We start from the raw sequence: 12,037 nt of genomic DNA on the forward strand, positions 1-12,037 counted from the left end.
ATGACACACACATGGACGCACGCATGTGCTTTCTTTCAGTTCTTATCTTTAAAACAACGTCATGTAGTCTTATTCCTAATTTCAGTATTTTTTCCAATGGAGAGTATTTTCTAAAACATTTAAACACATTTTATAATAATAGATCTGCTATAAAATGCTCTAAGATATCCCTAAACCTATGTTTACTTTAAACAAAGTTTAAACTAAAAATCTCATGTTGTCAAATAAATTTCCAAAGATCTTAAAGAAATAATTCAAAATGTGATACAGTCTAGTGTTTATTTATGTTATGGCAGATACACTTGAATTTCAATTTTAAAACATATAAAAAGTGGTTTGGGACTAACACTTGTATCAACAACTGACAAGTGTCTTGGTTGTTTATTATACAGCAGGGTACACGGTAGTGCTGATGCCCATTGGGAGGCATGGGATGAGATTATCAGTAGGCTTTCTACAGGCAACAGCATATGCTGCTGTTTGAGATTCAGAATCTGCTTCCAATGCTCACGTTGTCTAACATTTCTCAGGTTAGATAGTGTTAGAGTATTTAGTTTGGCAAATGTTCAAAATAAAGTAGAAATGTCTTCATAAGCATCACAGAAATGCACATCCAGTCTTGATCTTAGTAAGAACCATAGGTACAGATCAGAACTCTCCCTATATGAAATAATTTACACACAGATGAGTGCTATCATATCACTATCTAAAATAATCACTAAATACAATTCATTTTCAGAAATAAACAAGCAAGGATTTTTTCATTATCAGTTATCAAAAACATAGTGTTATGGTATTTCAAACAAATGATACTCTGAAATCATAGAATTTCACTGAGTTTTAAGAATGTGCAACTAAATCAACCAAGTATACCGTAGTACAACCATATTAGGAAGCCAATGATCAGAAAATACAACAGCTGAAGAAAATTTGATCCACAAAACTGTTTTCAGGCTTTAAAAGAGTTCCACAGTTTACAGATAAACAAGGCAACAAAAATTCGTGCTTGTCTTGAGTAAGTATTCTATGCAGAAGATGTAACACTTTGTTTGTAGACAGCATGGTATGCGTTTCTCAGCAATACATAAGGAAAACAAGATTCCAAGAGATCCATTGTTAGGAATGGTGATTCCTGTACAATCTGGAAAAGTAAAAAAAAAAAAAAAAAAAAAAAAAAAAAACCAAAATTCAAGTTACTCAATGGGAGTAGAAAACAACTCTATATTCTTCTCATTAGAAACAGACAGAGACAGAATATTTTATTTCAAAATCCAAAATACAAATGTGCCACAGTGAATTCTATCATAATACTTTTAAATGCTACTTTCAAGTTTATCAATTAATCAATAGGAACACATGAACATAAATCCTTAGCAATAGTCTAAAAATAAAAATGAATACAAAAATATTTAAAATATGGCACATTTTAAGAGGCCCAAAACAAAGCTAGAAAGTTAAGCAAAAATAAATAAATAAATAAATAAACCAACTATAATTAAATGGAGAGCACTAAATTCTAGAGTTCAAACGGAAGGAAAAAGACTAATACAGGCCTGTGTGATTGGAAATATCCTCAGGGAAAATAATGGAGCTATGAGTTCTGCTGATTCTCCAAGGCTAAGGAAACTTCTCTGAGAAGAGCCTCAAGTCAGATTCACTGCCACCAGGAAGCTCAGAGAACTGAACTTAACATATCCAGCAAATACAAGGCCTGCACACATCCTTACAGGACGTCACACTGTTAATGCTCACCTTTGGCCTTACTATTTCCTATTACCGACCTATGGCTAGATGGGAATGGTGTCAGTCTTTGCAGGAATTTTTAGAAAGTGTATGGTTTGGGTGGAGTGAACACAAGAAATGGAGAAAAACCAAAAATCGCAAAAGAAACAAAAACAAAACACCAACAAAATCTTTATTTGCCAAGAAGGGGCATTCTAAGGACTGGATCTTTTTTTGTGATCAGTAAAAGTTAATTAAACTGAAATGAGACATACCATATCCAGTAGCAAATAAACAGATTCTCTATTTCTTGTTGTAGTTTTATCTGTCTCTTGGCCGATTTTCAGTAGACTGGAAGACGCAAGCTTAAAAGTACATACATGTAATCAATGAGGTTGGCAGTAAAACGCTGCTCATTTACTTGCTCATTTTCAGTATGGTTCAATTATTCAATGTATCATGTATGATGAACTAGAGACCTTACATCAATCAATAATTAAGGTACATATAATTAAATATTTATTAAAACTGACATTTTCCTCATACTTACCGAAGTTAACCACATGGTCACTGAAGGATTATAACCTCTGCATCAATGCTTTCATGAGTTAAAAATATAGTAACTGCTGATTACAATATTCTTCTCTAAAAGGTTTCTGTTAAATGCTGTTGAGAATCTCCAACTATCAACAGTATCTGCTACTAAAGTCCAAGAACTACAGTAGACCACATCTGACGGGTGGACTTAGCACTAGTCTCTTTTGGTAGCAAGTCATGATAATCTCATGGCTTCATGATCAGCATCATCCAAAGCAGAGGGCCCTGCCTCTGAAGTACTGTCACAAATCAACACCCACCCTCCTGCTACGCCAGTATCTCTAACATTCCCCTTCCTTATCTCAACCGTGTCATCTCAATATCACAAGGTGAACACAGTACAACAAAGTAGAGTCAAAGACCACACTCCCCTAACTTACGTTATAGTATATTGGTGAAACTTGTCCATTATTTCTGTTAATAATTTATTATGCCTTAATAGTTTACTGAGTATTGTTAGTAAACATGTATGTATGTGGTTCAGTCCGATCCCCTGGCTTCAGGTACCCTCTTGGGGTGAGAGACTTTGAATGCATATTTTATTGATAATTTATTGTATATTTTTTAGGTCTTAAATAAGACAATTTCAAACTGGGTTTGAATTTGCAAGGAAGGACAATAAACCCAGAACAAAACACAGTAAATAAAAAGAAAACAACTGAATTGTAATACTATTTTCAAACTTAAGTTTTCTCCCTTAAATTACTGCTGTGTATGTATGTATGTATGTATGTATGTATGTATGTATGTATGTATATGTGTATACACACACACACATATATATAATTTAAAGGCTTACAGTATTTTCAATAAAGAAAAAACTCAAATATTCTAGAAGTGTCTTTTAAATCTCTTTTCTTTAAGCAAATATGAAAAAGATATGCTGTCTGACAGACTTGACACTACTCTCTTTTAGTAACAAGTCACATTTTTATAGTTTTATTTATTTTTGTTTATGTGTGCCTGCATGAGTTTGTGTGTAAGTGGGCATCAGATCCCAAGAGCTGGAGTTCAGAGGCAGTTGTGAGAAGTCTAATGTGGGTGCTAGGACCTGAACCTGGCTCCTCTGGAAGAGCAGTAAGCTTCCTTAACCGCTAAGCCATCTCTCCAGCCCTGCAAATCCTATTTTCATTGTTGAGTTTGTACTTATTAACAGTGTTTCTAAACTAAGTGGAAGTAAGGAAAAATACCTTTTGCTACTGTTTTAAGTATTTATTTTTCTTTTACATGTGAGTGCCTGAATATGCCTTGTGTGTGCCAGTGCCCACGCTGGCCAGAATGTCAGATGCCCTGGAACTGGAGTAAGAGCTGGTTGTGAGCTGTGCAATGTAGGTCTGGGAACTGAGAAACAAATAATCTTAACTGATGAGCCGTCTCTCTGGCCCCTTGTCTATCTGGAGAGAGGTCCTCACCCTTTGGCCGGGCCAACTGGCCTGCAGCCTGCCGCCCCATCGCCACCTCCCCAGCCTCACAGTACAGGCGTTCCACCACAGCTCTCGAGCAGTATTTACGGTGGAGTCGCCACCATTTGTGGTCCTCACCTAAGTAACTGGAAATGAGTAAAACCTATCTTTTAAAGGACATGTAATCTCTCTGTTTTCTTCCTTTACATGAAAAATGGAAGCAATCTTCCAAATGTGGAGGAGATCTCTAGTCCAAACATTAGTTTAAGCAAAAAGACCATATGGCAGATAAGGAAAGACATCGAGGCAGGAAGGAAGACAATGATAAACTTGATGTAACCTGTTCTCTTTCCAAACACAAAACATTGAAAAATAAGCGAGATTTATATATTTAATAAATTGGGAACAAAAATATCACTGGAAAAAACTAAATAAAATGTAAAAGTCATGGGAATTTACTGTTACATAAATTTTGTTTGCTTTGTAAAATGTCACAAGTTCTGATATTTGAATAGACATACCGCCAGGAATTCTTTAAGTCTGTCTTCAATACTTCCTTTGTGAATTGTAAACAAAGCTGCAGCAATCTGGTTGATGGCTTTGGCCAAACAATGTATATTGTTGCAGTGTCCTGAGAAAGTACAAACAGGATTGTGTAGTTTGTAACACACAGAAGGCAAACCTTTAATGACTCCTCAGGCTACATAAACTTCTAGAAGTAGGACTAAGAGTTAGGGTGCAAAGTGATTTACTCTTTTCCGTTTATGGGCATGAGTGCTCTTAACTATCACAGCAAAGATGCATGTGATGATCAGTCAGTATTTCATTATCAGGCAAACACTCAAGATGCACACCCTGGAAATGGAAATGTTAATGGCTAAACTGCTTTAGAGCACGACATCTCTCAGTTCCTAAAATCACCTCATGACCTGGGCATGCTCACCATTCTCTGTTGTACTTTCTAGCTGACCTACACAACATGTCATAGTTTAGAAAACTACAACTTCAAAAAAGAAACAGATGCCCATTGCAGAGCTCCTGTTTGGCAGAACTTAATCTATATTTTATCAGAAAATAACATAAGCCGGGCGGTGGTGGTGCACACCTGTAATCCCAGCCCTTGGGAGGCAGAGGCAGGTGGATCTCTGTGAGTTCGAGGCCAGCCTGGTCTACAAAGTGAGTTCCAGGACAGGCTCCAAAGCTACAGAGAAACCCTGTCTCAAAAAACCAAAACAAACAAATAAACAAACAAACAAATAAATAAAAATAAAAAATAAACTACCAGAACACAAAGCAAACAATATATGTTATATTAAAACCAATGTCAAAAAAAAAAAAACCCACCACCTAATTCTTTACCAAAAATACCCAATGACCCTTCAGTGTCCCAACAAGTTTATTAAGGCAGGCACCTTCTATAGCAGGGCTGTACTGCGACATCACATTGCTTGCCAGAGTAGGCAAGGAAACGGCTACAAAGACCATCAGGAGACAAGCAATCTTATACTCTTCTTCTGGACTAATGTTCTCTAAAGAAAAATGAGAAATAACGATCAAGCTTTGCTTCAAGATTATTTAAAAGTTAATAATATAACCTAGTAAAAAATAAAGGTAACAAAATTTTTTATCTAAATTTTCTAATTGAAAATGATAAAAAATTATGAGAACACCATATATATATATATATATATATATATATATATATATTGCCGTTTATAAATTTTTTTTATCTCATAATCTGAAAACTCACTGAAAGAAAAAAGTCTTTCTTTCCCAAGACAGCTATGAATAATATCATTTTAAATACACTGCTTAAAGGATACCAATATTAAAAAGGGGACCAAATTACCTATTTCTCCATTCTAGAAAACAAAACAAAGCAATTATGAATGAGAGTATCTAGCATGCTCTGTAGCTATAAGACAATAATCTTTACAAAAATATTTATGGTATTGAAATTGTTCTGTCTAGCATCTGACTTCTTCCCTGAACTTCTAGTTCCTCTGGGAACTTCTAGTTACTCTGCAGTTTGCAAATTATACGTAACTATGGATTGATCACAGGAAAAAAAAAACAAATCACATAGTATTTTAAAAATTTTGGGTGATCATAAAAAGTACTTATAAGCAATAATAAATCATTTGAATGATGAAAACAAAGTATAACTAATAGGAAAACTAATAAACTCAAAGATTATACTTTGGCTCAAAAGAAATTGAAAAGGGGGCTGGAGATGGCTCAGTGGCTAAGAGTACTTGCTACTCTTCCAGAGGACCTAGGTTCAGCTCCCAACACCCACAGGGTGGCTCACAACCACCTGTAACTCCAGCCCCAAGGGCTAATGCCCTCTTCTTCACTTCTTGGGCACCAGGTATGCACATGGTACAGGTACATAAGTGCAGGCAAACACTCATGCACACAAAATAAATAAAAATTTTGAAAATAAAATCAAGAGTGGAGAAGGGCATTTCAATACAAACAAAACTTATTTACACTGTGGACAAACCTAGAATTATATGGAACATTTCTGGTACTATGTTTCAAAGGACTGGCCTTAAAATTTCTAAATGATCAGTATTATATATCTACTTTTTTATGGTGAATATCTATTCTAATTAGAAGGGGACATTACTTTCTAGTTACCAACTTCCTAGATATCATAAGGACAGTCTTCCACCAGTATACAAATGCTCTCAACTTCTCCATCCCAGAAAGTCCTTTTCATAAGCTGGGCCATAGCTCAAGCACACAAAAACAAAGCCTTGATTTCCCTCCTTCCTCTAGCTATTATGACTCCATGTCCTTGTTCCCGACGGAGCCGTTCCAAACCTACTGTGTGCAATCCCTTTCCTCCCATTCACCTGAGTGCTGTGTAGGGCACTCCACGGACAGGGATCTCATCATCACAGCTCACTGCTGCCACACAGCTGATAATCCCCTTTCCACTTTCTTCGGAGCTTTCTCCCCAGTGTCTGTCTGTTTTTCTCTAACTCCACTGGTCCTTCCACCTCCCTGAGCTCATTAAAGCTGAAAGGGTGTTGTTCCTCTGCACTGATGCATCTATCTAGACTAAATGGCTTTGACAGACTCATCTGGGAGTATGGCTCAGACAGTATGTATGTAATGACTATGCTATGGAAAACTCCAAACAGCAATTAAAAAACTTAAAGCGTAATACTAAGAAAGCATTTGCAAAGTACCACTGCACATCTGGGCTGCCCTACAGCTAACAGGAACACTACCTGTCTACCCGCTAATGCGCTTACCTGATTTCTGTGAGGACAGCGCTACGACTAAGGCGGGGTCAATCTCGCACGGTAATCCAGCAGCGGATGACAGCTCATACACATTCATCGCAACCTGACAAAACACAAGAATTACAAAGGAGTCCATGTTTTAACAGACTTCCGAGAAAGTTTACTTCAGTCAGAAAAGATCTATGCCTACAAACATGCTAGAGGATTTCGGCAACTTGGCCGAAGCAGGTAGCTAACCCACGGTGGACATCGACCTAACACTGCTCCTTCCTACTTCCCACTGTGCAGACCAACGAGATCTGTAGCCCTCTGTGGAACTCTGCCAAGTTCCACAGGTTCATCCTACAGTTACTGTTTGTCTTAAAATGGATGTAAAAAGTCAAAAGAAATGAATAAACGAAGCCAGTTGTAGTAGCTCACACCTGTACTACCAGCACTTCAGAGTTCAAGGTCAGGTTGAGCAACAGAATGAGTCCAGCTCAGCCAGGGCTACAGTAACAGCCAAGAGATGAATAAACAAACAAAAGTGAATTAACGTTACTGAATCTATGCTGAAGTCCACAGTTATTTAATGAAAAACTTCAGAGATTCAATGCTTAATCAAGTACAGAACATTTCAAGAAACACCAATTTAAAGATCTGATAGGGCAATTTCTGGTAAGAAATTTTCTACATCATACATGGACTGCAATTATTCAAGATAGGCTGACGGATACTTTAGTTAAAAACTGCATACATAATTAGTTATCTTTGATATTACAGTTAGTAAACCTCAGACAAATGGAAACAACTATGCACTAAGATCAGAGACATTCACTGCTCACGACACACAAACACAAATTCAAAATGTGTCAAGGACTTAAATGTAAAAGCTAAAATTTTAAAAAGTTTGGAAGAAAAAACAGACATAAATCTTGATGGCCTTTGTCAGGACAGTACTTGATAGCAGAACTACAAACAAAAGAAAAACCAGATAAGCTAAAGTACACTGAAATTAAAGAGTTCTGTGCTTCTTGGACACCATCAAGACCCCCTCAATGAAGAAAATGCAAACCAAAACAGTGATACCACTGCACACCAACTAAAATGTCTCTTATCGAGATGACCAAGATTGGATATAGGAAACCCTGGCACCTTCATTCAGCATTGATAGCCATATAAAACAAGTTGCCAAGGCCAATCAGTTTGGTGGTTCCTCGAAGCTAAACAGTTTCTACAACCCAGCAATTCCATTCCTTATATAAAAGTACAAAAACATCAACACAGATAAATGAAATAGCATTATTTACAGCATCCAAGAAGTAAAAACAACCCCTATCTCCAACTGATGGGTGAATAAAGAAACCATTCATACAATGGAACATTAAAAATTAAGTGCTAACACATGCTGTAACAAAGTAGAACATGAAAGCATGCTAAGTTAAAGAAGTCTGAGTCAAAAGAATATCTGTTGTGTGATTTACACAAAGTACTCAAAACAGGCAAGTCTGCAGTTAGAGACAGTTATCTAGGACTGGGGAGTGGGATAAAAGTCAGGAATGCCTGCTATGGGTACTGATGCTCTTTGGGGATGATAAAAATATTCTGAAACTGAAACTGTAATGGTCATGTGATTACACTCAAAACCACTTACGACATAAGAATAAAGTTGTTAAAAATCATGTTTGGATTCTTTAAATAAAGTAAATTTTATTGACAGTTTGCTAGAAACTAAATATAATTATACCAATGAATAAGAATTGGAAGATTGGGTTGGGGATTTAGCTGAGTGGTAGAGCGCTCGCCTAGCAAGCACAAGGCCCTGGGTTCAATTCCCAGCTTAAAAAAAAAAAAAAAGAATTGGAAGATTAATTCAACGTGGGCCAAGTATTAGAATTCTTAGCACCTGTACATCAGTGAGCTCATAAGAATGGTTTAATCTTGTGTTTTCTGATATAGGTAAATCAAAAATTAAAAGAAACAAGGCCTCGTCCTTTAAGATGTTTATTATCTAGTATAAACACAGGCAGAAGAACAAAAGTTCTCCACTAGCACTAAGAAAAAAATCTTATCATTAGGAACCTAAGAATGACTTTTAGAAATTGGCAAGTGAACCTGGCCTTGACAGACAGGCGGGACTTCCAAATGTAGAAACAGAAGAAGGCAATGTTTCAAGTACAATAAATGAAGAGGGTAAATGGATACACGAGAGAATGCTTGCAAATCTGATTAGCTCAGATGCTACATATGAAGAGAGGGGCAGATAAACAGAGCAGTAGATGATAAGCCACTTGAATAAAGCAAGCAGGGTGGCATAAAATGGTAATCCCACATTTGGGAGGTTGAGACAGGAGGGTTATTTAGAGTTCTAGGCCAGCCTGAGATACGTAGGAAGACACTCCAACCCTATCCTACTCTAAAGTTTGGAAGGTATCACTTTGAAACTTGAACACTATTCAAGAGTCAAAATATGCAGAGGATGCTGGCAAGATGGTTCATTGGACAGAGGCACTTGCCACCAAGCCTGACAACTGTGTTTGATCCCTGGGAGACAGACAAACAGATTCTCATCCTCTCCTCCCCTCCCCTCCCCTCCCCTCCCCTCCCCTCCCCTCCCCTCCCCTCCCTTCTCCTCTTCTCTCTCTCTCTCTCAACCAAGTATAAAATCATCTCTCAAACATGGACACTTGCAGTAACTATGCCTCCTTGTTCATCACATGATTTAAATATAGTAGGAAATCACAGCTGGGATTAAACCAGTGGTTGAATCACATGGATCAAAAAATTTAAAACAAAAACTATAGACCTTTAAAAAGCTATTGACTTCCTATCTTATATTCATTAATTAAAAAATAAGATGCCTACAGTATGCCATTATCAATGTTTTCCACTATGTATTTTGTATTGCAAGCTACCTATAGGAAAGCAACAATATATACTTTACAATGAGCTTTGTCATATTGCACGTGGTAAGATGTTCTTGTTATACTCATCATTTACTTTATTAAAACTCCATTTAATACTTAAAACTGGTTTTAATTAGACTACAGAAATCTATAAGACTTTTAAGTATTTATTTTGAAAACTGACTACAAATCACATCAATTTTTACAAATTTTATATCCTTGTAGTTGATGCTGTGAGCTCCGAGAGCAGCAGCACAGGCATGCACGCTATCTCCAGGTCTGTTACATTTACTTCACGTGTGCAACGACCATCTCACTTTCCAACAACAAACAACAAGAACTCTACCTTCATGTCCGTCTCCCTTGGAATGTGATCCTTGAAATCTTCAATGGAACTCACGAGGAAAGGGATGTGGTAGGATAAGACCTAGGCAGGACAATCAACAACAAGGTCAGCACTGCACACTGATGAAATACTACCATCAGATAAGGTCAAAATACATGGAAATGATACGTGTTCAGTGTTAAGATGAGCATAGTCCAAAAGGAACACTTTAATGTAGAGCAAAGCTGAAATAGTGTACTAACCAAATTTCAATACCAAATCAAAAAACATACTTTATCATTACTATGCAAACTACAATTTGACTCTTAATATTGCTGTGAATTTTAACATGTGGAAATGAAGAGATGATATGGAAATGATTTCTTACATCTCTCAGTGCTTCTTGTGCCAGTGACCGGAAGGATAAAATGACACCGATTATCGTCATCCTTTTCAAGACACTGTCAACAGCTAAATTACAAGGAAGGGGAGAAGGAAAAACAACAACCATAAACGGACTTTTTTAGCTTTAGAGAAAATTCTCAAAATCAAAATTTCTAGAATAAATACTAAGACTAACTGCAATGTGATTCAACAGTGTTTAAAGAGGTAAATGTAATATTGATAGCCAATATTTAAACTTTAAGTTATTTATCAATTCACACACATACACTAAACGCTGTTCTTGTAGATGCATTGGAAGGCTGACTTTCATTGAGATTTTGAAATACTACGAAATCCCTCATGAACTTGGTGGAGGTAGGAGGAAGGCCAGAGCTGGAGAAACCATCACAATGGCGTGGACTTAAACCCTCAGATGGCAGAGGAACTCTGAATAAATTATTTTGTTTTTAGAAGTTTTATTTTATTTCATTTTATGTGTATGGATGTTTGGCCTGCATGTATGTGTGTCAGATACTTGCAGAGGCCAGAAGTGGGCATCAGATCCCTGGGACTAGGGTTACAGAGGGTTCTGTTGCCATGTGGGTACTGGGAGTAGAACCTAGGTGTTTTGGAAAAGCAGCCAGTGCTCTTAACCCCAGAGTCATCTCTCCAGGTATTTTAATTTTAGGGGGTTGGGGGAGGTTTCGAGAGAGGGTTTCCCTGTGTGTATCCCTGGCTGTTATGCTCTACAGACCTGCTGGCCTTGAACTCAGAGCCTGCCTCTCAAGTGCTAGGATTAAAAGTATGCACCACTGGCATCTGACTCCCCATTTTAATTTTTTAAACGCTTTTTTAAAAATGTACATTTCTATGAGTCTCTCTGTGTGACATAAATGTGTGAGTGTCCAAGGAGGCCAGAAGAAAGTGTCAGATCCCTTGGAATAGGGAGTGTGCTACTGATGAGAACCTAGAACCAAACTCCAGTCCTCTGTAGGAACAGCAAGTACCTTTTAACTACTGAGCTGTCTCTAATCCCCTGGAGAAAATTCCTAAGTTGTGGCCAAAAATGGAAGAACTGCTTATTGAGATCATAAGCAGGTCTATGAATATACCACCCTGAACACCTGTGGTCTCAGAAGCTAAGCAGAGCCATTCTGATCAGTGCTGGATGGGAAGGAGATTACAGATAGGTGATGCAGAGCTAAATTACTGGAATTCATGGTGATGGATTTGATCATGTGCATGTTGCTCAGAGAAAATAACTTTGAAGATGATTACTATATACTTACTACTCAAACTGTGCTAACAAAGTAAGAGAGTGGGATTCAAAGGGAATATTTTACTAAGTACCCTACACAAGGCAATGAACTATGTAATGACATAAATATAGAAAATGCAAGCAATCTAAATCGATAAGACAGTAGGTAGCTAGGCAAAGAACTCAGTGGTAAAGTGTGGTTTGGA

At 37.2% G+C, this 12,037-nt stretch overlaps 1 protein-coding gene across 4 annotated transcripts in view; it reads right to left on the reverse strand.

Moving 5' to 3' along the window:
- Positions 1 to 253: 253 nt before the first annotated feature.
- Positions 254 to 12,037, reverse strand: part of Nckap1 (NCK associated protein 1) — an 82,763-nt gene continuing 70,979 nt past the window's right edge. For all 4 annotated transcript variants that reach the window (XM_036183122.1, XM_036183121.1, XM_036183120.1 and 1 more), the window contains 7 exons: positions 10,578 to 10,660; positions 10,211 to 10,291; positions 6,989 to 7,082; positions 5,135 to 5,251; positions 4,244 to 4,353; positions 1,998 to 2,087; positions 254 to 1,141 (listed from right to left, as the gene is read on the reverse strand). In XM_036183122.1, coding sequence (XP_036039015.1) covers positions 1,025 to 1,141; positions 1,998 to 2,087; positions 4,244 to 4,353; positions 5,135 to 5,251; positions 6,989 to 7,082; positions 10,211 to 10,291; positions 10,578 to 10,660 — 692 coding nt within the window. In that variant the 3' untranslated portion in view covers positions 254 to 1,024. The remainder of the gene's footprint in view (positions 1,142 to 1,997; positions 2,088 to 4,243; positions 4,354 to 5,134; positions 5,252 to 6,988; positions 7,083 to 10,210; positions 10,292 to 10,577; positions 10,661 to 12,037) is intronic.

Source organism: Onychomys torridus, chromosome 4, assembly GCF_903995425.1.
Source record: "Onychomys torridus chromosome 4, mOncTor1.1, whole genome shotgun sequence".
Lineage (NCBI taxonomy): Eukaryota > Metazoa > Chordata > Mammalia > Rodentia > Cricetidae > Onychomys > Onychomys torridus.